The sequence below is a fragment of the Arvicanthis niloticus genome, chromosome 17 (genome assembly GCF_011762505.2).
Source record: "Arvicanthis niloticus isolate mArvNil1 chromosome 17, mArvNil1.pat.X, whole genome shotgun sequence".
Taxonomy (NCBI): domain Eukaryota; kingdom Metazoa; phylum Chordata; class Mammalia; order Rodentia; family Muridae; genus Arvicanthis; species Arvicanthis niloticus.
In genome coordinates, this window is record NC_047674.1 from 33,330,148 (window position 1) to 33,356,054 (window position 25,907).

Here is a 25,907-nt window from a genome sequence, read left to right on the forward strand (position 1 = left end):
TGTCTTGTTTTCTTTTTAAAAAGGAAGAAGAAACAGCTGGGCCTGGTAGCACAGACTTACTAGGGAGGTTGAGGCAGAAGGATTTTAAACTGAAGATAGCCAGGTGCACGCCTTTACGATCAGAACTCAGGAGGCAGAGGCAGGTGGGTCTCTGAGTTCCAGGCCAGCTTGTCCTACAAAGAGGGTTCTAGGACAACCAGGGCTACACAGTAAACCAACCACTCAACCAACCAAACAACCAACCAAACAACCAACCAAACAAACAAACAAAAAACCCTCAAGATATGTATAGGCTAAAGAGTAAGTTCAAGGCTGGCTTGAGAAAATTTACTGAGAGTATGTTTCAAAATAAAAGTATTTTAGTGAATCAAGCATGATTACAGTTAAATAATCTCAATACTTGGAAAATAGAGACAGAAGAATTAGGAGTTGAAGGCCAGCCTTTGTTTATAGAGTGATTTCAAGGTCAATTGAAACTACATGAGACCCTGTTTCAAAACAACTAGCTAAGTAAGTTAATAGGGGCTAGAGAGATGGCTTAGTGGGTAAAAGAACCTGCTGCTTTTCTAGAGAACCTGGGTTTGAATCCCAGCACCCAATTGGAAGCCAACAACCATCTGTAGCTCCAGTTCTAGGGTATCCGATGCCCTCTCTGGCCTCTGCCACGCAAGCAGGCAAACCACCTGTGATGGTTTGTATAAGCTCGACCCAAGGAATGGTACTGTTGGGAGGTGTGGCCTTGTTGGAATAGGTGTGGCCTTGTGGGTGTGGGCTTTAATACCCTTGTCCTAGCAGCCTTCAGATGAAGATGTAAAACTCTCAGCTCTGTCTGCATCATGCCTGCCTAGATGCTGCCATGTTCCCACCTTAATGATACTGAACTGAACCTCAGAACCTGTAAGCCAGCCCCAACCAAATGTTGCCCTTTATAAGACTTGCCTTGGTCATGGGGTTTGTTCATAGCAGTAAAACCCTAACTAAGACAACACCCATGAAAATAATTGTTTTTAAACTTTAAAAAATAAATACACAGCTACAAGATGGCCGGGGGTCTAGCTTGGTGGTAAAGCACCAGGCTGCCACACATGAGGCCCACAGTTTAGTCTCAAGTATAACAAAAGAAACATAAAAGCAACACAACAGAGTCCCATTTCTTTGGAACATCAAAGACCACCTAAGACTTTCCTTGGACTAAACTTGTACTTCATGTATTAGTTACTTTGCTATTATCGGGACAAAATGCCTGACAAACACAACTTTAAGGAAGGAAGGTTTTATTTGAGGCCACAATTCCAGAATACAGTCCACCATGGCGAAGAAGTCACTGCAGGAGCAGGAGGCAGCTGGTCACATGCCATCTGCAGTTAGGAAGCAGAGATAAATCCGGGTGCCCAGCTTGCCCAGGACCCCAGCCCATGGAATAGGGTTATCCATCCTAATAGTGAGTCCTCCCACTTCTGGTAACACAACCACAGACCCTCTCACAAAGATGTTTGTCTCTTATGTGACTCTAGATTCTGTCAAGTTGCCATTCAATATTAACAATAAAAGCAGTCTGGCGGTTACTCTGGGCAGAAGGGAATAAAAGGAAGGTTAGGAAGGCGGCTGCAGAGACCAGTCCGGAGTGAGTAGCCATCTGACTGAGGGTAGAACTGTCAGGACCTGCCAACAGATTGCCTGGGAGTCTTCCCATCTGCTGATTCCAGAGACTCGTTCTCTTAGATTTCAACACAGCCGCTCCCTGTATTCAGACAGGGCAGCTAAGACCCACACAGTGCCCACAGAGCTCAGAATTAATCCTATCAACCGTAGCTGTCCTGGTTTTTTGGCCTCATGAACAATTCTTTCTCTTTCTGCAACAGATCCCCATTTCCAGGAGTTAACTGCTTTCCTGGCTGGTCTCTGGGACCAAGGAATTCAAAGGTTCTGGCTTTGAGGTTAACCTTTGTGCTAAATAATACCTTATCCCTCCTCTTCCCTTCCTTTTGTTACTCTAAGATGGTCAGCCCCAGACTGTGCTCTAAATGTAAAACCCTGACTCTTCTCTGCTCCCAGCTACCTCTCAGCATGATCAGCCCCCTGCCCCCAACTCATCTGAGAGTTTACATTTACTGAGGTGTTGAAGATTCACAAGGTTTCCCTGTCATCCGCGGCTCCTGTTGGCTGAGCTGTTCATGGCACAGATTTTCTAGCATTTGACAATGAGAACAGATATTGTGACCAAATAAGTTTCACAGCCCACACCCTCCTCAACACTCAAAAGGCAAATTACTTCCCAGGACCACCGTGAACCTGGGAGCCTGCATCTGGCTGTGGTCTGACATTCAGGAAGCCGTGTAAGGCTCTTGAGCCGAGCTTTTGGCCACTCTTCGCTGAATTCTACAAAAATCATTTTAATGTTGTTTGCCTAGATACGCAAGTTCATGGTAGGAGCCTTCATCAAATTCAAGACAGGCTTTCCAAGAGCCTGGAGAAGGCACTGTGTCAGAAGGCATAGTCAGGACTGAGTAGATGAACAACTGCCATATAGACCCTGACTTGTTTGTGACATTATGGCAGTGGGGCGGGGCAGGAGGGCAGGATCAGGGGTAGAGCATTGTATACACATATTCTTGAGGATCTACTTTCATGCATCTCAAGAAAGACGGGGCTTGAAATTCTGTCTTTCTGGATGGCATACTATTTACCTGACTGGGTGATCCATTTCTCTGACCAGCCGGAGATCTTTCTAGCTCATTGCAAGTTTATATAAGGATCTATCTAGCCGTGTTTCTAACTGGACGTCAGCATGTCGATCCATGGCACTTGCACTTCTCTGAGGGCTTTGTCAAGTTAGGACTCTGGGGTGCACTTTCCAGTAGGTGCATGGGGAGGAGGGTGGCGGCGATGCCCACCGCTGATGTGCTTCCTTAAATTCTCTCAGAGTAGATCCACCACCTCCCACGTATCTCTCCTAGCCCCAGACTTTGACTGCTATAACCACTGGGGCAAAGCCCCTATTTTTTTCTGCCCTGAGAAACTTTTATTTGGATTCAGGCCCACAAGTCCCACTCATACATAACATACTGCACAGCAGCATGGTGGTTGCAGAAGTGCAGCCATCACTGAATGACACAGCACTCATTACACTCTTGTCCACTCTGCTGGAGGATCCCGCGGCCCTTTGGGCCTTCCGATGCGCAAGTTGAAACCTAAGGGAAGAAGAGTTCCATGCAGAAGCTGAGTGAGGTGTGAAAGGGCAACCTCCTCCAAACCCGCCCCGCTCCAGATCCAGGTATATGAAGGAGAACCTGAGTCCCTAGCACCTGGGGCTCTCCAAAGCTGCACCTTATCCTCTGACTTACCTAGCCCACCGGACTGCGCTCCATCTGTTACTTCTTCATAGGCATCAGGCCCGGAAGGGTTTTGATCCGCAGGAACTGAGGGCAGGAGAACCCCTATGGGTCAGCTCAAGCTGCTTTTATGAGTTCCAGGGACTCTAATGGTGTGCAGCTACACACAGTTCCCTTCCCGAGGGAGAGGTTGGAGGCGGGGCAATGGGCGTGGCCAAGTACGGAGGTCAGTCTTTGGGGGCCTGGCTTGGAGAACCCAGTCTCCCAGCTGAGTCCTAGGGCTCATTTTGGGGCTTGAACCCCAAAACTTAAGAGTCTGAGGGCGTGGCCATGTTGGGGGGGGGCTGGCCTCCGCGTGGCCGCTTAGACCCTTCCGAGCCTTAGGAGAGCGGGGAATATGTGAACAGGTGCTCACCCTCAGCTCTGCATCCCCGGAGAGCCTCAACTCACCTCGGCTCAGTGCCGGTGTCCCCTGCGCGTCCTCGGTGTGTGCCACGGGCCGCTGGGCACGTGGAGCCACCTGGCTGTAGATCGGGGTGTCCGTACTGTTGGGCGCCCGCGTCCCCGGCCCTGTGCCCGCCGGAGCGCCACGCTTCTGCACCACAGCGTAAGTATCGGCCATGGGAAGGGTCGGGGTCCCAGGCACCGAGATGCTCCTGCAACGGACAGCAGGCAGAGGAAGTGAAAGCTCTAAGCACAAGGAGAGCGGGGGAGGGAGCAAGCTCAGCCCAGGCAACCGGCTTCCTTCCTGCCTGCTCAAGTCCCCAGAGCAGGAAAGGAGGGAAGGGGCGGGCCACTCGAGGGCAGAAAGCTGGGGTTCCGTGTCCCTAGTAACCATCCCTACAGCAAGAGGAACAGGGTCAGACTGGTAAGTGGGACTAGGGAGGACCCATGTAAACCCAGACTTGGCCACGCGTGTCTGTGACCCCCAGCCCTCTTACAATGAGACAGAGACAGGTGAATCACCAGAAGTTTGAGGGACACAGAGAGACTGTGTCAAAACATGGGAAAGGTAAGACCCATACCCAGGGTTGTACTCTAACCTCCAGCAATGGAGAGAGAGAGAGAGAGAGAGAGAGAGAGAGAGAGAGAGAGAGAGAGAGAGAGAGAGAGAGAGAGAGAGAGAGAGAGAGAGAGAGAGAGAGAGAGATTGGGATTCTAAGACCAAGGGAAAAGCTAACCCAGACTATAGGAGTTGATGTTCCAGGGGCGAAGTGAGTGAGCAGATGGAGCCAGTACCTGAGAACCCCACCTGGTGGGCGGGATGTGGCAGGCAGGGCTGAGGAGGTCCTGAAGGAGAAGGCTTCCTTGCAGATTGGAGCACAGTTCTGCAGGGAAGCAGGCAGGAAGGATCATGAGGCCATGCCCCTGATGCAGGTCACTGTGGGAGCTGAAGTGAGCTTCGGAGGGGACAGCCTGAAGAAGGAGTTCTGAGGGGCAAAGGTGCCTCTCACAGTGAGTCAGTGTTGATGGCTGGCAGAAAAGGTAGAATTGGGGGCTCCGTACCTCCTTGAGGTTCTGGTAGTGGGGGCTGGTGTTCTGGAGAGTGCGGGAGAATAGCTGAGCCACTGTGTGGTACAGGAACCTGTACTGCTCCTGTTGGGGTGAGTGGTCATTGAAAAGGGGAGATTGGGAAGATAGGGAAGCCTTCCTGCGTCCTTGGGAAAGAGAGAACGGGGCAAGCACATACCTCTGTCTGCACTGCGGCAGGCCGCTGTTTCCGCATTTCCAGGACCACTTCAAAGAGGCTGAAGTTGGGCGGGATTGTCTGGGATTGAGAGGGAAGTGTGAACAGGCCCTGGTAGGCAGGCATGGGACATGGGACGCACTGCACAAAGGGAAGAGGACATCATACCTGGGTCAGCAGCAACTGCCTCACATAATCAACAGCGCACAGGACACCTGTTCGTCCGCAGCCAGCACTGACAATCAAGAATCAGAAAGGACACCATCGTAGCCTACCCACAATGCCCCTCTCCCCAGTTTTTTCCATTTCCATTCTGTTCTTCCTCCTTCTCCGCAGGTCTTGCTGTGTTGCCCAGGCTGGCCTCTGACTTCAGCTTCCTAAGTGCTGGGATATCAGAACCCCTTCTGAGCTGAGCTGAGCTGAGCTGAGCAGAGGGAGATCAGTATCTCTTAAATTACAGGATCCCTAGATTATAATCTTAAATAAAACCTCTTGGTTTTATGTGTGCATTAGTATGCACCCATTTTGTGTGTGTGTGTGTGTGTGTGTGTGTGTGTGTGTGGTGACAGAGAATGTGGAAACCAAAGGTCAATACTAAATTTAAGACAGGGTCTCTTACTAAACAGGCTGCTCACAATTTGCTGGACTGACTAGCAACCCCCTCAATGGATTCACTTGTTTTTACCCATCACCCAGCACTGGGTTTACACAGTGGGCAAGCTACCTGTCCTGGCTTTGACTGGGTAATGAAGATCTGAACTCATCAGCCCAGGAAAACCTTTTTTTTTTATTCACGTAGACTTGTGAACGATCAGCTATATGCTTACTCTTGAGCAGGCTGTCTATTCCAGCTAACGATTCCAGCTCTTTGTATCATGAACATACAGCCAGAAATTTCTCAAAAGATGGAGCCACAACCGCTCTCCCTTGCCTTTCTGTCTCATCCTCTCCCTTCTGCCTCACCAGATCCTCATAAAGCTAATTTCCTAAACCTGCAGTGGACACAGAGGGGTCCAGATCCAAGTCCTTGGAGGCAACGGGCCTCCTTCACCATGGTGAGAATGTGATCAGAACTGCTGGGAACCCCGTGGTCTGGCCAGGACATATACTGTAGCTGGTGCACACAGCGGGATTCCTGAGATGGGAGAACAGAGAGTGGAAAAAAATGAAAAGAAAAAAAGACCATCACCTACTACAGTTCTAAGCATATTCCATTTAAATCCACCAGATAAGGAAGAAGTCTAAGAAGACTTGCATAGCATGCAAAAGGCCATGGGTGCCACCCTCGGTGCCACCAAGACAAGCAAGTCCACTGCGTAATAACTGAAGGTGATAGGAACGGATTGGTATCATGAGTGTCTATTTACAGGAGAGGAAACAGCTCATCTCATGCAAGAGCCCCTTCACCTTTTAACCTTTCGGTACCTTCTGGAATGTAACCTTGAGGGTCCTGAGAGTGATGTCTGCATTCAGTGCTGTCTCCTTTGTCTGAGCACGTGAGAAGAGAAATAGAGACCTTAGCAACACATTTCACAATTCTAGAAAGCAAAGGTTTGGGGTTTGGTTTTTGTTTGGAAATAAGCCTTGCTGTGGAGCCCAGACTGACCTCAAACCAGAGATCCCTCTCTGGATCCACTCCTATGTGCTGGGATGGCAGGTGTGTACTACCTACCATGTCTGATGGAAGCAAAGCATTCTTGATTGAAAAATCGAGTACTAAAAACATTTTGAAAACTCTTAGGCCTGCTGTGCTGTTTTGCATTCCTGAGATTGCTGGCTTAACCAGGTGGTTCAGCCTCCAGACCTTGCTGAGCATGTCTTACAGTTCAGATTCTGGTGGATGAGCTCAGTGTGTCTAATTTCCAGTCCTCAGGAGATTTATATTTTTTGCTTCCTCTTGCACTCTTATTACATTTTTTTTAAAACTTCAAAAGAATATTTTTAAATGGTTTCATAACCAATGATGATATGTCCTTTAGGTAAGTATTATGTTACTCTATATATATATATATATATATATATATATACCATATATTTTTAATTCAAATAAATTTCTATACTGATGATATTTTAAATTTTTCTTTTGGCCCAAACTTCTCCCAGATCATTCAAAACAGGGAAAGAGGACTGCATATACAAACCAAACTAATCCTTTTACAGAGAGCATAAGAGAGTCTTATTGTTCTGTAATACAATGGTCTCATTGCATTTGTTAATGGCTAACTACCTGTATGTGGAGGAATTTCCTCCAGTAAAGAACACTGTAAAACAAGAATTGCAGGAACCTGAACTGGTACATTTTGGTTACAGAGGTAACTGTAATCATAGTTAACAGTGCTAGGGCCTGGGAAAAACACTTACCCTGCATGTATTCTGAGTTTTTCACAGTGTAAGCGAGCTGTGAGAAAAACAGTTCATCTTTCTAAGCCTAACCCAAGGCTTCTCACTCTATAGGTCTTTCTTGAGATCTCCCACACTACCCAAGTTCCTGCAGAAACCACCTCTGTTCTCACCCCTGCTCCAGCTTACCAGGGTGATGCAGAAAGGCCCAGCCTGTAGAGGCTCCTGCTCCTGGGCCCAGTAGCGCTCACACTTCCTCTGCAAAGTAAGGCAGGAAGGGCAAAGAGTGGATGAGGAGATCACCTTCCAAGTGACAGGACACCCTGAGAGCTACCTGTGGAAGGGTCAGGAGCTGCAGCTGTAATGGAGGCCAGCTGCAGAGTATAACATAAACACTTGCACAGCATAGGAGCAAGCAAGCTTCTGATCCACGCTGGGGAAAGACAGTTCAGGATATCCTCCTACAGCCTGGAGCTATAACTAAGTGCATGGGACCACTACTTATCTTAGACACATGCCCTGAAGGATGGTGCTCACTAAGCTGACTACCTGGCCTACCACCTTTACATCACTAAGCTGTAAGAACTAAGGAGCCCTGTGATTCCACTATGCTGCAGAAGATCAGAGCTCAGAGAGAGTGACAAAGAATTTGCAGGGAAGAGAGCTATGCAATCAGAAGCTAGGGAAACAGAAATCGCAAGGTGATAAAATATCCAGAAGAGTCTTCACTGACTTCCTAGAAAAGTAAAACACTTGAAACACTTTTTAACCAGAGTCAACACAATCTAACACTGAACTATGCAACACTTAAAATCCAGCATCTGCTGTCCTTGACAAATGAAGATGTAGCAAAATGTGGCTGGTTACCAGGGGGATAATCAGAGAGTGGGAAAAGATCCCGAAGCAACAGAGGAAAAAGAGGCAAAGACTTTAAAATAGCAATATACACAGAGTCAAATGGAAACATGAATATAACAAAGAATAAAATGAAATGCAAAAAACAGCCCTAGATGGAATTCTAAAACACGACTCACTAACAGCAGGTTAAACCCCCAAAGAAAGAGAAGTAGGAACCAGGAGGATATGTAACAAGAGACAAAGCAAAAAAGAGAAACCTGAAATAAACAAGAGAATCAGTCCATAGTGGGACATACCAAGCGTTACCCAGAGTCCTGGAGAGGCAAGCTAAAGAGAACAGGGGAAAAAGTTTTAATTTATTTTACGTGTGTAAGTATTTTGTCCACATGTATGTCTGGCTACTATGTGCATGCCTGGTGCCTCAGGCCAGAGGCAAGTACTCAGTCTCTTGGACCGGGAGTTATAAATAGTTGTGAGCCCCCATGTGGTTGCTGGGAATTGAACTTAGGTCTTCTGGAAGAACAACCAGTGATCTTAATCCCTGAGCCATCTCTCCAGCCCCAGAGAAAACAGAAATTATACTTTAAGAAATAAAAGCTGGGGCTGGAGAGATGGCTCAGGGGTTAAGAGCACTGACTGTTCTAGAGGTTCTGAGTTCAATTTTCAGCAACCACACGGTGGCTCACAACCATCTGTAATGGGATCTGATGCCCTCTTCTGGTGCATCTGAAGACAGCAACAGTGTATTCACATAAAATAAAATACATAAATCTTTCAAAAAGAAAGAAAAGCAGAACATTCCCCCAAACTGATGAGACTAAAAAAAGACAAAAATCTGTATTGAGTGGAAAAAAATACATAAAGCAATATTGAAGCACCCCGTGACCTAATTGATTAAACAACAACAATAATACTAAAGAGAAAAATGCAAAACGACAATTTCTTTCAGAAACTCTGCATCGTGTGATATCCTAAAAGTGCTGGAATTGAAAACGAAACCTTGAGGCTGGATATTTGGCTCAGTGGGTAAAGGGGCTTGCAACCAAACCCGACAGTCTGAGTCTTATATCCAGGTCCCACGTGGGCAAGGAGAGAAGTGAGTCTTAGGCAGCTGTTCTCTGCCCTCCATACATGTGCCATAGCACACTCATGCCCCCCACAAATAAAACAAAATGAAAACCTTGTCATTCAAAACGTAGGCAAATGCATTGCAAGCAAATTTATGAGAAGAAGCTCCTCATATAAACGGGATGGGACACCAGATGGGAACTTGAAACTACAGGGAACAGTAAAGACAAAAATCAAGTATGTGGTTACATTATAACATTCCTCACACTTTGGCCTCCTGTTTAAAAAAAAAAAAAAAAAAACAATCTAATAACATTTACTAAACAAGCAGAATTAATACCAACCTTTCACATATCCTTGCAAAAAACCTGAAGGCTCATGAACACGACCCAGCACACTAAGGCCGTGTATGGCCCTCCTACCGAAATCAGGCATCACAAAGAAAGCAAAGTACCAGTGTCTTATGAACTTAGAGCTAAAATACTAGTCAAGTATTATACACCATGGCCAAGTAGGTTTAATCCTAGGAATGCACGGCTTTTGACAATGAAAACGAATCAGTGTTAGAGCCAGAGAGATGACTCGCTGGGTAATTTATCAATTGCTGTGCAAGTGTGAGTACCTGAGTTGCATCCCCAGAGCCCATGCAATGCTTGCACACAGTTGCGTGCATTTATAATTCTAGCATCAAGAGAGGAGGCAGAATTCCTGGAAGCTTGCAGGTCAGCGGCAAAACAGACCATTTCAAACAAGGTGGAAGGTAAAGACAACACTAGAGCTCATCCTGTGACCTCCACACTCATGCTATGGCAGAGAGGAAGGGGGGGAGGGGGAGGGGGGAGGGAAAGGGGAAGGGGAAGGGGAAGGGGGAGGGGGAGGGGGAGAGGGAGAGGGAGAGGGAGAGGGAGAGGGAGAGGGAGAGGGAGAGGGAGAGGGAGAGGGAGAGGGAGAGGGAGAGACCTAAACACACACACACACACACAAAAAAAAACCCAAAACCTACTGGTGTCAGATATCATGTTAATAGACTATAAAAGAAAAGCACAGGATCAGGGACTGGAGAGATGGCTCAGTGGTTAAGGGCACTGGCTGTACTTCCTAGAGATCCTGAGTTCAATTCTCAGCAACCACATGGTGGCTCACAACCATCTGTAATGGGATCCAATGCCCTCTTCTGGTCTATTTGAAGACAATTACAATGTACTCATAGACATAAAATAAATACATCTTTAAAAAAACAAATAAGGAGGCAGAGAGGCAGGTGGATTTCTGAGTTCAAGGCCAGCCTGGTCTACAGAGTGAGTTCCAGAACACCCAGGGCTACACAGAGAAACCCTGTCTCAGAAAAAACAAAAAAAAAAAACAAAACAAAACAAAAAAAAAAAAAAACCACACACACACACCAAAAAACCACAGGATCATATGAATAGACAGTGGGAGAAAAAAACTTGACAAACAACCTAGCTTCATGGTAAAAAAATAAATAAAAAGAATTAGAGTAGAAAGGAATTTTTCATCATGATCAAGAGCATTTACAAACTGCACAGAGATGCCCAGTGATGTACCCAGGAAGCACAGGGCGGAGTCAGGAGCAAGTCAGTTTCAACCTCACCCACACAGAGAAGAGGAAGTGACAGAGGAGGGTACTAGGGTGGGGGAGGGGTCAGCACGCAGGCTAGAAAAGGAAGAAACAAAGCTCTGATCCATATATGACATGGCTCTTTATTTTTTTTTTTTTTAAATGGGGAAGCCACTAAAGAATGCATATCACACATGCCAGACTAATAAACTCAGTAAGGTCTCGGAAACAGGTCAGTATAGGACTATCAATTCTGTGTTGTTATTCAATAGAAGCTATTTGGTGTGTCATAAATTAAAACAAGCCTACAACATCAAGAAGTATAAAATATGATAAAAATTTCAAAGTTGTAAATTTTAGTCCTTGCTGACCTGGAACTTGTGTGTTGACCAGGCACGTGTAAAAGTTACAGAGATCCACTTGCCTCTGCCTATCAAAGGCATGTACTACCATGCCAGCCAAGTTCTTTCTCTCTCTTTCTTTCTTTCTTCCTTCCTTCCTTCCTTTCTTTCTTTTTCTTACTTTCCTTCTTTTCTTGTTTTTGTGAGACAGGTTTCTCAGTGTAGCCTTGGCTATCATGGAACTCCATTTATAGACTAGGCTGGCCTCAAACTCACAGAGATCCTCCTGCCTCTCAAGTGCTGGGATCAAAGGCGTGCACCATCACTGCCCAGCTAAGTACTTTTATCCAGAACTCTTTCAACTCAGTACTAAAAACAATAACTCAATTTTAATATGGAACCTGAATATATATATATATATATATATATATATATATATATATATATATCTCCAGAGAAAATACACACACACACACACACACACACACACAGACACACACACACACACACACACACGAGTGGTTTTGTTTTTCTTTTTTTAAGGGTTATTTTTTGCCAGGCAGTGGTTACACATACCTTTCATCTTAGCACTGGCAGATCTCTGAGTTCGAGGCCAGCCTGGTCTACAGACTGAGTTCCAGGACAGCCAGGGCTACACAGAGAAACCCTGTCTATAAACAAAGAAACAAACAAAAACAAGGACTCTTTATCATTTTTAACTTGGATGTACATGCCTGTGAATGCAGGTGACTGCAGAGGCCAGGGTTGTCGGGTCCCCTGGAGCTTCAGTTATAAGTCCTTGAGAGTCACCTGATGTTGGTGCTAAGGAAGCAAACGTGGGACCTCTGCAACAGCAGGATATGCTCTTAACCACTGAGCCATCTCTCCATCCCCACGAGTGGGAAGTAAATAACTGTTGGCCCAGGAAGAGGGCTCATGGGTAGGACAGTTGCTGAAAATGAATGAGGATCTGAATTCAAATACCCGGCACCCACAGGAAACAACTGGTATATCCCTGTAGCCCCAACATCACAGGGGCAGAGACAGGAGAATCTCTGGAGCATGGTTGCCAGACTAGCTCCCGTGTCAAGGGAAAAAGGCAGAAAGTGGATAGAACAGGACACCTGACATCCTCCTTTGGCCTCTAAATGTGTACACACACCACACACACACACTCATGAATGCACGCAAAATAGCAAGTGTTGCTGAGCATACAGAGAAACTAAAACCCCTAGCCAGTAGAAGCCTAAAAGGTATAGCCATTGTGGGGAAAAAAATTAAGCAATTCTACTGCAGATTTATATTCAAATAATTGAGAAAAAAATAGACAGTTCTAGAGAGATAGCACAGCAATTAAGAGTGTTGCACGGGGGCTGGAGAGATGGCTCAGTGGTTAAAAGCACTGACTGCTCTTCCAGAGGTCCTGAGTTCAATTCCCAGCAGCCACATGGTGGCCCATAACCATCTGTAATGGGTTCTATGCCCTCTTTGGTATGCCTCTGAACACTGGAAGTTCAGATCCCAGCACCTTATATAATTAGCCAGGCATCTTTGTATACCTGAAGCCCCTGAAGCCCCAGTTTAGCAGTGGGCAGAGACAGGGAGATCTCTGGGGCTTGTCAGCTTCTAGCCAAGCTGAGAAAATTCAAGCAGGGAGGACCCGGAAAGGAACAAAAGAGCCAGCAGAATGTCAGAGGCACACATCCCTAACCACACACGTATGTACACCGACTCATGCAAATGAAAACGAAAGCCGGAAGTCAAGGGATAACAGTTTACCAGTGTGTGCCAACTGCAGTAGCCACAGTGGTCTAAAAGGGGGAACAGCCTAACTGTCTATCAATAATGAATGGGTAGGGTAGACATGACCATATTCAGTCTTAAGATAAATGACATTCAGGTACCCATGACAACATGGACAGACCTTAAAACCATCAAGGGAAAGAAACTAGAAACAGGAAGGGCACATATTTTATAATCCTGCTTACACGATATAACTAGGACAGGCAACAATGGGCACAGAAGACAGGTGGCCAGGACCAGGGGAGGAGGACTTTATGCCTTTTATTTATTTATTTGGGTGGTTGCGTGTGCATGCATGCAAGTGTGTGCGTTCATGTGAGTGTGTGTGTTTGAATGAAAGTTAAATGTGTTTGGGTGCCCAAGGAGGCCAGAAGAGGGCATGAGATCCCTTTGGGGCTGGAGTTACAGGCAATTGTAAGCTACTTGATGTAAGTCCTAGGAGTAGGTCCTCTTCAAAGTAACAAGTGCTCTTAACCTCCAGATGTCTTTCAGCCCCTTACAAAGCATTTTTATGTTTACATATATTTTACCACAAGGTTTAAAAGTCCTTCATTTTCCCAACAATGGTTACAACGAGAGAGAAATGGGGGAGGAAGGGAGGGAAGGAGGGGGGAAGGAGGAAAGGAGGGAGGGAGGGGGAAGGAGGAAAGGAGGGAGGGAGGGAGGGAGGGAGGGAGAAGGAGGAAAGGAGGGAGGGAGGAAAGGAGGGAGGGAGAAGGAGGGAAGGAGGGGGGAGGGAGAAAAGGAGGGAGGGAGGAAAGGAGGGAGGGAGGGAGGGGGAAAAAGGGAAGGAGGGAGGGGGAAGGAGGGAGGGAGGGAGGGAGGGAGAGGGAGAGAGAGAGAGAGAAGAGAAGAGAAGAGAAGAGAAGAGAAGAGAAGAGAAGAGAAGAGAAGAGAAGAGAAGAGAAGAGAGAAGCAGGGAACAGGCAGGATGGCTCATCAGGCAGACACTTGTTGTCAAGACAATCCCAGGAACCCACGTGGTTGAAAAAGACAGCCAGTTCCCAAAGTTGTCTCTTACCTCCGCCCCACTCCACAGCAAGCATGCGCACACATGAACATGCACCTGCACACAATAAGTAAAAGATTTTCAAAATAAAGAGGAATCTGAACTGTTGGTGAGGATATAAGGAAACTGGAGTCGTGCACCGTGGATGGAAATGTAATCTGATACAACTACTCTGGAAAAGGGCCTGTCACTTCCTTAAACTGGAGTTAAAATTAGAGTTCCTCTGTGACCCAACTGTTCCACCCAATGCAAACTCGAGAAACGAAAGTTCATGTCGGCACAAAGGCTTGCATACGGACATTCACAGAGGTGTGATTCAGAGAAGCAATCCAGCATCCACAAACTGCTTAGAGGAGGGGTGACATGTAGCTACATTCAATGGGTTGCTATTCAGCAATCAAAAGAAATACACTAGCGACACGCTTCTGTACACAAAGAGAAAGAAGCCAGTCGTGAAAGTCACACACCGCACAATTCCATTTCGTGTTAAACACGCTGAGTAGGCAAATCTACTGCCACCAAAAGGAGACTAGGGGTTGCCTGTGGCTCTAAACACGGGCTATGACTGCGACTGCTAACGGGGTGATGGAAGCGTTGATGGTCTCCCTGAGTCGCCCAGGCTGGCCTCAAAGTTTTGATCTTCTCACTTTGGCCTCCCAAGAACCTAAAATACATACAGGAGAGAGCTGCCACGCCTGGCCAGATCGCTGAATTGTATCCAAGTAAGAAGACAAAGGTAAAAAATAATAGCTTGGGGGGGGGGGGTCCTCATACTATTGTGACATGCATTTCACATTTAGAACTATCCCGTGTGCTGAAGAAAATGGAAAAACACAGGAAGGAGTTAGAGGTGGGGGGGGGGCGAGGACAGGAGTGGAGGGTGGGTGACCCTCCACTCCTGTCCCTGCCCCCCATGTGAAGGTCCAGCTAACAGAATGGGCAATGATGGCAGAGGACAGTTCCAAAGTAGAGCCTTCTCTGTTACAGGTCGAGGGGAGTATAAAAGGCAAGGAAGGGTAATAGCAAGACCAGGGTGGAAACTCTTCAGTACAGGTCCTTGGCCGTGTTGTAGGCTAGTGGAAAGCCGGGGCTGCGGCTACTTAGGAGACAACCCCAAGATCAAGAGGAAAAAGATCAAGGCAAAATTAGGATCAGTGGCTTTTGAAGAGCTGCCGTGGAGTCAGCCACCCTGGTTCTAAGGACAAGAAGGAGACCCCAAGCTTCCCCTCTTCCTCCCTGCACAAGCCTTGTTTGCATTCTAGGAGGCTGAGGATACATACCCGTCCATTTTCTGTCTCTTGACAAGCCATCAGGATCACCTAGACAAACGGCAAGGAAGAGGGAGGCCACTGAGTAAGGAGAAATCTGAAGGACAGGGACTCAGAACCATTCTCCCTCTCTCTGTCCCGCAAAGCTGACCTTGACCCCAAACTCCCAAACCAGGCGCCAGAAGTCCAACAGAGTGTGAGGCAGGGGTCCTTGCGTTGCAATGTAGGCCTGGCTTCCATCTGTGCCCTGGGAAAGGCCCATTCATTAACAAGATTCTGAAGCCCGTTCCAACCCACCCCAAAGCCACCCCTTCCCTGATCACTAGCCTGACCCGGATGAAGTTGGCATTGATGTAATCTCCATGTCCCTCCTCCTGGAGCAGGGAAAGGACGACTCTCGTCTCATCATCTGCGAGAGGATGAGACATATGGATGGAGGGGTGGGTGTCAAGTCTTTGACGCCCTCCCAGGCAAACGCAAGCAGGGTGACAGCACACTAGTGGGGACCTGCCCCCTTGTGGCTTCAGGGAGTAATGCAGTCACCTCAAGCATGGGCGATAGCATGCTTTGGGGAGTGGGGGTGGTGGTGGTGGAGGTGGGTGAGAGGGGTTGGCTGTGGGTGGGTGTGGCCAAATGGACCACCCAGCATTTGTGCACGTGGCACTGGCTCCCACAAGGCACCCACTGGCTTACACGGCACCACGTCTTTGTAGCGGTTCTTCCTCGTGTTCCCAAGCAGATTGCCGGCTTTAGTGGAGCACACACCTTCAGTCTTCCAGGCCACCGAGCGGGCCTTAATGTCCTAGTGGAAGGCACCATGAACAGAAAGAACAGAGTGAGACCCACCTGTATTAGGATCTGTGTAATAATATCTAGAATAGCAGGTGGAAGCCAGACTCAGTGCTAGGGAATTTAGACATCCTAAGTAAGTGGTATCCACTCCTCATTGTACAGATGAATGTTGATGTAAGTAGTGGTTGAGTAACTTGCCAAAGGATCCACAAGGAGATACCCCAACAAAGGTTGAACCCAGACCTCTCAGATCTGCACACTCAGCCATGGTATACTGTACTATAAATCATGATAACAAAATATGCATTATTTAGACCCAAAAGATTGTTCGGTGCGTATAATAAGTACTTTCTGCACAGGCCTGAAGATTTTTCTACCCAACCTCTACATCCCACACCATAAGGAGCTAGAAGCAACACCAGAAAGTTGTCCTCGGACTTTATATAGGTGCTGTAGCATGAACAAACCCCTCACCCCAAATTAAACCGGGGCCAGGGAGAAGCCCCAGTGGGTAGAGGAGCTTGCCACCATGCCTGATAATGTGACTTTCACCACAAGGTAAGGTAGAAGGTAACTCTTACTGTTGTCTACAGTCCCCCCCACCACCCACAAAAAAAAATGTGTGCACATACATATAATTAAAAAAGAAAAGTCCAAAGTCATCCTTGGCTACCTATTGAACTCAAGACCTGCCTGAACCTGTCTCAAGACCCTGTCTCAAAAAATAATAGGGCTTAGAAAAGATGGCTACGTGGTTAGGAGTGCTTTCTGCTCTTGTAGAGGACCAAGTCTGGTGCTAGCACTTGCCAGCTCACAAACGCCAGTACCTCCAGCTTCAGGGACTCATTACCCTCTTCTAGCCTCCGAGAGTATATGTAAACACACACGTGTATACCTGCATATATACATACATATGCCAAATAAAAATTAAAACTAAATACCTTATAGAAGTACAGCATGACAATATGCTATAGATATGAGGTATAATATATAACATGTAAGAAGATACTATAGGTACGTTATAGCTGGTTCATTATTATAACTAGTGAAAAGCATCACTCTTATTGGGTGTTCATAATTGCAATGATTGGCATTGTGTTTGGGCCACCATTCCAAAGTGGTTTACTTATGTCGATCAGGTTATTCCAACCCCCAGAGACACCTTCTTCCTACAGTGGGTGTAGAAAAAATCAAAGTTCTGGAGTGAGTGAGTGAGAGATTCTGCATGGAGCCCTCAGAACTGTTCTTGTCAACCTGAAAAATACACCACATGCAGGTGTTTTTTTTGGGGCGGGGGATTTCGAGACAGGGTTTCTCTGTGTAGTCTTGGCTGTCCTGGAACTCACTCTGTAGACCAGGGTGGCCTCGAACTCAGAAATCCGCCTGCCTCTGCCTCCCAAGTGCTGGGATTAAAGGCGTGCGCCACCACCGCCCGGCCACATGCAGGTTTATGCACATCTTCTTGTTTACAAAATTTCTATTTTATGCTGATATAGTTCTTATGTTACAGTATTTTACATGTGCAAATTTAGATTCGCATTTAATCTATCCATATACTCGTTGTGTATATTCACTTATGAACTTAATAAATTTGGTTTGGGTTTTTTGTTTGTTTGTTTTGTTTTCAAGACAGGGTTTCTTGGTGGTGCCCTGGACATCCTGGAATTCACTTTGCACACCAGGCTGAACTTGAACTCAGAGATTTACCTGTCTCAGCTTCCCAAGTGCTGAAATTAAAGGTGTGTGCCACCATCACCCTGCTATAAATTTGGTTCTTACTAATGTTGTGGTATTGTGGTTGTTTTGTTGTTTTGTTTTGCTTGTTTAGTTAGTTGGGTTTTCTGTTTGTTTGACTGATTGTTTTTGAGATAAGGTCTTCCCACATAGCCCTGGCCGTCCCGGAGTAGACTGACCTCAGACTTACAGAGATCTTCCTGCCCCTGTCTCTGAGTGCTAGGGTGTTGGGGGCCGACTTTTAGCAGAAAGTGGCTATCAGCTTTGCAGCCATCTTGAGCCATATACCCTGACATGAGACTTGGATTACAATAGCCTACAACAGCTGAGCACACTCCGATAATCTTGGTTTAGATACCTTGAGATTAAAGGTGCGTGAGATTAAAGGTGTGTGACTTAAGAGTATGACTTAGAAGTGTAGAGATCAGATTTAGAGACAAGACCTAAGGGCATGATTAAAGGTGTAACTTAGAGGCGTGGCTTAGAAGTGAGACGTGTAAAAGGCAGAGACAGAACAGATCAGAATCAGACACATCAGACATTAGGTAGAAGACACTTGGCTCTAGAGAGAATCAGACACATCAGACATTAGGGAGACACAGAACAGAACCAGACACAGCAGAGAGAAGACAGGTAGCAGGCACTTGGAAGAGAACTTGGAAGAAGTAACTTGGAACTTGGAGGGACTAGGAGCTAGGGACTAGGCACTAGGAACTCAAGACTTAGGACTTAGACTGAAGAATAAACAGGATTGAATTATACTCTGTCTAGTCTGCATTCTTCGAGTCCATCCTCACTCTCGCTCTTGCTGAACCCCGACCTGCGGACCAGAGCGGCAGCTTGGGCCTGGATACGGTGGCCGCCCAAACGTGGGTCGGCCCGGGCCTCAACAGTTTGCTCGGGCCGCGACATTTTTTGGCTGCCCCAACGTGGGGCTAGTGTGGACCCCAACACTAGGGTTAAAGGCATGCGCCATCAGTGTATTGCTGCTATAGGGTTACATATTTGGTCTTTGTGTAAACTATCTTTTTCATTCTTTGAGACAATCTCCAGAGTATTTCAGAGTGGTCACAAATTATATAACTCAGGCTGGCCTTGAACTCATGGTTGTCCTCCTGTTTTAGGCTACCAACCTGCTGGGATCACAGGCATGTGCCACCATGCCAGCCTGTAAATGAGCATTTAATGTCACATTTATTTTTATATCTTTATAATTTATATTCCAAGTTTGATACATGGTGTTACGTATTTGGATCACGTCACTATATTTAAAATACTTCATTACATGTTGTGTGCATGGCTGCTGAGTGGCATTCCCTCTAACAAGCTTGATTGGCCTGATGTAACGTTTACAACTTTTGTAAGCCAAGTTAAAGTGAATACCCAATAGGTAGGTGCATCTACCCAAACCACCTAATTTTCAGACCGGCTTGGCTTTTAACATTCACAATTCAAAACAGGTGAAACTGAGGTCAGAGCTACGAAGGCTGCAGTTCCGAAAAGCCCTAGGATAGACTGGAAACTCGAAACCAAAAAGCTAGGCGACAAGTTTCCTTGTTCCTCTTTTAGCTGCCCCAAGCCACTTCCTCCCTGGCATTACAAGGTGACCCAGGAGTGGCCCTGGTGGCGACTGGAGTCAGGCGCAGGTGTGCTGCCTCCCTCACTGGCAGAAGCCACCGCCCCGCTAGGGAAAAGGATTGTTCCCACACCTAAGTGTGTCTGGCTCCTCCCAAACAGCGGCCAACTTCACCCTTTGGGCACTTGCGGACTGAGTGCGAAAGGCTGGGAGACAGGGTGAGAGAAGTGCGGGAAGAGGAAACCGGAGAGCCGGAGGCAGGAGACGCCCCGGGAGCTGAGAGGAAAAGTCAGAGCTTTCAGACTGCACAGGTGGACAGCCGTGGGGAGCGCCTGGCTGCGAAGCTTGATGGCTGGAGTGTCACTCACGCTGAACTCACGGGCGAGGATTGCCCCCTCCCGGTGGTCCCGGGCCTGCAGCTGCTCCAAGAAGCTCCTCACCAGGTCCAAGTGGCGACTCATGCTGCGACCCGCTCGCGAGGTCTCCGCAAGGAGCGCTCCGACCCAGAGAGATTAGAAGCTGCGGGGCGGGGCCTCCGTCCCAGCAGCCAATGAAGACCGATAATGGCGGGCAGGCCGCGCCCCTCGGCCAATGGCATTAGGAGTTCACTCCGTTCGCCCCGCCCAGCCGAACTGGCCGTCCCTCTAACTGCGGGTCCTGCAATTCCCCACTGGCGCCTCCGGTAATTCAGCAGCAACTAGTGGATTCTTCACAGAACTCTCGGTTCTACTTGCCTTTCCAGGGGGATGGCCGCTCTTTCAACCTAGCAAACCGGGTTCCAAAGGTTGCTCCGGAGTCCTGATGAGAGGTGACGCCACCCAGCCTGTGCGCGCGGACGTCCACAGGCGCACGACTGCAGAATATGAGGGAGATCTGGGAAAGGCAGGCTTCGATGAAAAATACTGCCCTGCCTCTGTGTTTTGAAAAAAGTACTATTCCTGAGAGGAGAGAGGGGATGCCCTTTCACTTCTGGAATTTGCTGGAAAAGCGGGGACACCAGGATCTTAACCCACACCCCTCTGGAAGAAAGAGAATAGAGGCATTGGAAGGAAAACGGATCTCAACACTCCCCCGCCCACCTTTAGGAGTTTAAAGAACATCCGATGCTCAAGCTCCTGGGGTCCTGGAGACTCAAGATTGGAAATGAGGGCCGGGCGGTGGTGGCGCACGCCTTTAATCCCAGCACTTGGGAGGCAGAGGCAGGCGGATTTCTGAGTTTGAGGCTAGCCTGGTCTACAGAGTGAGTTCCAGGACAGCCAGGACTACACAGAGAAACCCTGTCTCGAAAAAACAAAAAAAAAAAAAAAAAAAAAAAAAAAAAAAAAAAAAAGATTGGAGATGAGGCCTTGCTAAGGTTGTAGCTGAATTGGTGCCTGTTCCAGCATTCAGAAGGTGGAGGCAAGAGAATCAGAAAATGATGGTCACCCTCGCTTACACTGTGAATTCGAAGTTCGCTTGTGATAGATGAAATCCTGTCTTAAAGTAAGAAAGAAAGAGAGAAAGAAAGAAAGAAAGAAAGAGAGAGAGAGAGAGAGAAAACGAACGAACGAGAGAAAGAAGAAAGAAAGAAAGAAAGAAAGAAAGAAAGAAAGAAAGAAAGAGAAAATGTTTTAATGATGGTGGAATGGTTCAGTGGGAAAATGCATTGGCCACCAAGCATAACGACCTGAATTTGATACCTAAAACCCACGTGGTGGAAGGAGAAAATCGATTCCAGAAAGCTGTCCCTGGACAACTACACAGACTCTATGGTGAGGGTGTATCTCCCTTCACACAAAATAAAATAAAGGAACCAAAGAATTTCAAGATTGCTAACTCTGTTGAGGGAGGGCTTCTAGGAAATCCGTTTGGGGTTGTGTGTAAAGGTAGGCAAAGGAGGATTGAACGTTCTTTAAGTCATTGGAAGATCAGTGGGATCATTGGTAAAAGGCTGTTAACCTGATCATCACAGTGTTTAAATGAAGGAATGGATAACATCTTTAAAAGCCAGACAAGAACTGGTTTGGGCTTTGTCACTAGATCTCCATCCAACCTGTGGCAACACAAAACAGCCAGATAGTATGAGGGTGAGAACTGTATCCAAAAAAACTTTTCACTGAAAGGGGGAAGATGGCAGCAAGTGAAGAATTTGCTGCCACGCCTATCAAGATGCATTCCATCTCCTGACACAGGTAGTGGAAGGGGGAAAACAAAAACCTTCTACAAGTTGTCCTCTGACCCGATCAACAGGCTTGTGTGTAAGCACTCAAGTAAATGTAATAAAAATGTTAGGAGGGTTGGAACGACGGCTAAGCAGTTAAGAGCAATGGCTGCTCTTCCAGAGGACTGGGGTTTCATTCCCAGCACCCACATGGTGGCTCACAACCATCAGAAACTTGAGTTCCATGGGAACCCAATACCCTCTTCTGGCCTCCACAAGCCCTAGGCATGCATGTACACGGTGCAGATATACAAGCAGGTAAGATACTCAGATACAAAAAATAATTTCTGAGACAGGGTTTCAATGTGTAGCCTTGGCTATCCTGGAACTAGCTCTGTAGACCAGGCTGGCTTTGAAGTCACGGAGATCCACCTGCCTCTGCCTCGCCATTGAGTGCTGGTATTAGAGGTGTGTGCCACCACCACTCAGCCAAATGCAATTTTTAATGTGTGTGGTTTGCAGACTCTAGTTTGCTGGACCTAGCTTCAGTATTGAGAAGTGAGAGTAATATCAAAGGGGTTCAAGCACTGACAGTGAGTAATTGTTGAGAACTCAGCCCTAAAAGGGACATCTGTATCCACTCTCCGAGGCTCAGGGAAAATTGCTGAAGGGCAGGAGTGTCATGAAACGTTTCTCCTGGATGTGACATAGCAGTTGCATGCATGGACTCGTAACATTGGGCCCACCCAAGTTCCATCGTAAGTGGGGCACAGGAGGCCTCATGCTTCCCTGAGAAGCTATAGGCACTTAATAGTTTTGGAAGGGAGTCATACTCCTCAGTGATACTGCTAGTGATACTTCCCTCACTCAAATAAATGACCGCCCTGTACCCATTCCTACTCAGGCAACCTCAATTAAATGCAGTGGGGGGGGGGGGGTAGGGGCATACACACACTGAAGACGTGAAAGCAGGAGGAGGGCTTGTGAAGAAGGGGGTCTGCAGAAAGAGATACGATATTAAAGAATGAGAGGAATATATCGAAATACATAATGTATATATATCTATGTATATGTCTATGAAGAACTAAATGGTTTTGAGCTTTCAAAAGTGGGGGAATCTAAACTACTTACTATAAGTTGTTGGGGAGTCACTGTGCACACCTGCGTGTTCTAAGGTGGTCAGCAGGAATGACTGAGGATGGACAGTAATTGTTGAGTTCACTGGAGGTCAGTGAATGTTACTAACAGCAGTTGGGGAGGTGGTGTCCTCTGGAGCTGGGTGAAGGGCAATGAAGTCGTGAGTGGCTGCGGAGACTTGGAGTACTAGTTCCCAGAGAAGCAGAAATGCCAGTGTAAATGCCAGTGGGATTGCAAATGCCTGGTGGATGGGCAGGAAGGGGTTGCTGAAAACTCAGGGAGACAGCATACAGAAGGTCTGTGAACTGTGTGGAAAGTTGGAGTTGGAAAAGTTGAATTTCTGAGATGACTAATTGCGGTCATCCTAAGCCCGGACCCTCCAGTGCAGATGGAGGGGTGTCACCAAGGGATCATGAAAGACCCCTGTGGAGCCAACAGTAGATGTCACTGGTGGGCAGTGGTCATTGGAGACCACTCCAGTACCCAGGAGCAGCGGCAGCTCTGAGAGATCATAGCGTCAGATATGGTCATAAGCAGGGGGCAGGAGAGCTGACCAGTGCCTGAGGAATCTCTACTTTGGTAGCTGGAGATCTGTCTAAGCCAGGGATGAAAACCCAGCTGGAGACCCAGTGGTGTCTATTTCTCCAAAAGGTGGAATCTTACTAAGAGGATTTTCCTCATAGGCTTAAGTTTGGGTAATAAGTAAGTCTATCCATCTGAAGGCTGAGTGGGAGGGTGAGGTGGGTCTCCATTGGGGTAATTTACTTGGTGGAGATGGTCTGTCTTCTGTTGGCTGGGATTAACCTTAGTCAGCAAGGAAGGGCGTGGCTATATTTCTCTGAGACCATTGATCTATCTAGATGTCTATCTTCTTATCTGCCCAAAAATCTGTCCAACTGTCTGGCTGTCCAGATGGGAGTCTGTTTTTTCAGGATTCTTCTTGTCTGTCTGTGATGGCTAATCTTGGTTGTCAAACTTGACACACCTGAAGAGGAGGGAACCTTAGCTGAAGAACTGCCTCTATTCCATCAGATTGGTCTGTGGACAGTCGTGTGTGTGTGTGTGTGTGTGTGTGTGTGTGTGTGTGTGTGTTTTAAATTGCTAACTGATGTTGGAACCCTGCCATTGTGGGTGGTGCTACCCCAGGCAGGTGGTCCTGGGCTGTACAAGCAAGCTGTCTGGAAAAAAATATCATTTGAAGAAAGCTGGCTGTGCCCAAGTTGGAGAAAGCAGGGCAGTAATGCAGCATTCCTCAGAAGGCTCTGCTTCAGTTCCTGCCTCTAGGTTCTGACTTGAATTCCTTAGGTGGCTTCTCTCAGTGACTGACTGTGACCTGGAAGCCAAATAAACTCTTTCTTCTCTTTGGTTATGGTTTCTATTGCTGTGACCATCATGACCCAAAGCAACTCAGGGAAGAAATAATCTATTTCACTTATACTTCCAAAATCGTAGTCTATCATCAAAAGAAGTCACCCCAGGAACTCAAGGCAGGAACCTGATAGGCAGGAACTGGGCCAGAGACCATGGAATGCTTGCTGCTCACTGGTTTCCTCAACCTGCTTTCATACAGCACTCAGGACCGCCAGCCCAAGGTGGTCCCACCCACAGTGAGCTTGAGTCCTCCCACATCAATCATCAATCAAAAAACAAAACAAAACAAAACAAAACAAAAAGAAATACAGCACAGGAAAATCTGGTAGAAGCATTTTATCAGTTGAGGTTTCTGCTTCCCAAATGACTTTGCTTTGTGTCAAGCTGATATAAAACTAGCCAGCACATTCCTCAAAGCTGCTTCCGGTCACGATGTTTATAACCAGTACTGAAAATGAACTAGATTGGAACTAGATTGTAGGAACGGGGTTTTTGCTGTGACAAACCTGACAATGCTGATTCATGGGAAAGACCATGGAGGATCTGGGAACTCTGGACAGGAAAAGCCCTTGAGTGTTAATGATCTGTTCCATAGGACCTTGGAAAATAAGATGATAGAGACTGGCTTATGATGTTTCTGAGGGAAGTTTGACTGTCTTTCTCAGTTTCATTTGTGTGGTAAATCAGAATTAAGAATCTGGAAGTGAGACCTTTTTTGTTCTACTGGCATAACGGATGCTGAAATAGTGGCTGCAATTAATAAGAGGCCAGTATCACTGAGGTGAAACCTTCTGGAAGTTCTTTCCTCCGGGTTGGCATATGGAAGCTGTGGCCTGGGCTGGAGGCAACGCTGCATCTCGAGCTGGTAGCTGAACTTGATGATGTGTAAAAGTCTCCCATATGGGATCGGGTTTGTAGGCCTGAAGTGGTCATGAAGAGCAGCTGAGACTTGTCACTGTGTGGCAGAGTGGCAGTCTCACCGCAGAGAGGTCACTGGTAAAGGTGAAGTCTCGGTCAGAGTCCACGAGGAGGCCAAGAGAGGCCACCGGTGAAGGTACAGCCTTCTTACTTGCCATGGAGAGCCCAGCACATTGGAAGCTATGGAGCACCATCGGACAAGGACTGCAGTAGAGAGAAGCCAGCTTACTAAGCAAGCCATGTTTGCTGCAGATACCAGAGGCAGAGAAATGGAGGGCTGTGTCTTAGTTATTGTTCTATTGCTGTGAAGAGACACCATGACAGAGGCAGTTTCTAAGAGAAAGCGTTTAATTCAGGGATTGCTTACATTTCAGGGAGCGAGTCTCTGACCATGATGGCGTGGAGTATAGCAGCAGGCAGACAAGCAGAGTGCTAGAGCAGTGGCTGAGAGCTTATGTATCTTCAAGCAACGAACAGAGAAGGCAAGACTGGGCCTGCCAAGGGCTTTTGAAACCTCAAAGCCCACCCAGTGACACGCCTCCTCCAACAAGGTCACCCCATCCAACACTTCCTAAGAAGTCCACCAACTGGGAGTCAACATTTCAATATATGCGCCAATGGGAGCCATTCTCTTTCAAACTGCCACAGGCTGCCCATCCTTTGGAGTTCAGAAGATTGTGAATGAGTACCAGATGTCAAGCACTGAGCTGCAAAATTTGAGCACCATTGCTGGCCTTGGCTTTGCTTCGACATGACTATAATTGTTCCCTGGCTTCTTAACTTAAAGTTCATGGACAAATTTATTTGGAGGAAAAAAATTCAAGATGGGACAACAAGTAGTCTGGTAACGAGAATGAAGCTAGAACTGTTAAAGCAATCAGAGCCACCACGGAGAAACATCTATCAGTGCCCTTGGGTTACATGAATGGTGTCCTTGCAGGCACAATCCCATCC

General features: G+C 47.0%; 1 protein-coding gene across 4 annotated transcripts; it reads right to left on the reverse strand.

Annotated features, from left to right (window-relative positions):
* Positions 1–1,257: 1,257 nt before the first annotated feature.
* On the reverse strand, positions 1,258–19,897 carry Ptpn18 (protein tyrosine phosphatase non-receptor type 18). Of its 4 annotated transcripts, none has more exons than XM_076915098.1 (16): positions 19,756–19,897; positions 15,979–16,087; positions 15,618–15,694; positions 15,437–15,532; positions 15,298–15,336; positions 14,030–14,074; positions 7,549–7,617; positions 6,445–6,507; positions 6,012–6,154; positions 5,188–5,254; positions 5,023–5,100; positions 4,839–4,928; positions 4,572–4,660; positions 3,783–3,988; positions 3,345–3,419; positions 1,258–3,191 (listed from the first exon to the last, which is right to left on the reverse strand). In XM_076915098.1, exons 1-16 carry the CDS (start codon positions 19,846–19,848, stop codon positions 3,124–3,126), a joined length of 1,407 nt encoding a protein of 468 aa, XP_076771213.1. In that variant the 5' UTR covers positions 19,849–19,897; the 3' UTR covers positions 1,258–3,123. The 4 variants fall into 4 exon arrangements, with proteins under 4 accessions (XP_076771213.1, XP_076771215.1, XP_076771214.1 ...); XM_076915100.1 differs by having other exon boundaries at positions 19,828–19,875; XM_076915099.1 differs by lacking the exon at positions 14,030–14,074.
* Between the last annotated feature and the right edge of the window lie 6,010 nt (positions 19,898–25,907).

Excerpts from the sequence above, each read along its gene's own strand:
- Ptpn18 (XM_076915098.1), bottom strand. The coding sequence starts at position 19,848 with ATGAGTCGCCACTTGGACCTGGTGAGGAGCTTCTTGGAGCAGCTGCAG. Across the intron at positions 6,508-7,548 it reads GGCCTTTCTGCATCACCCTG|ACAAAGGAGACAGCACTGAA; the intron begins GTAAGCTGGAGC and ends TCACGTGCTCAG. Across the intron at positions 5,101-5,187 it reads GGCAGTTGCTGCTGACCCAG|ACAATCCCGCCCAACTTCAG; the intron begins GTATGATGTCCT and ends TCTCAATCCCAG.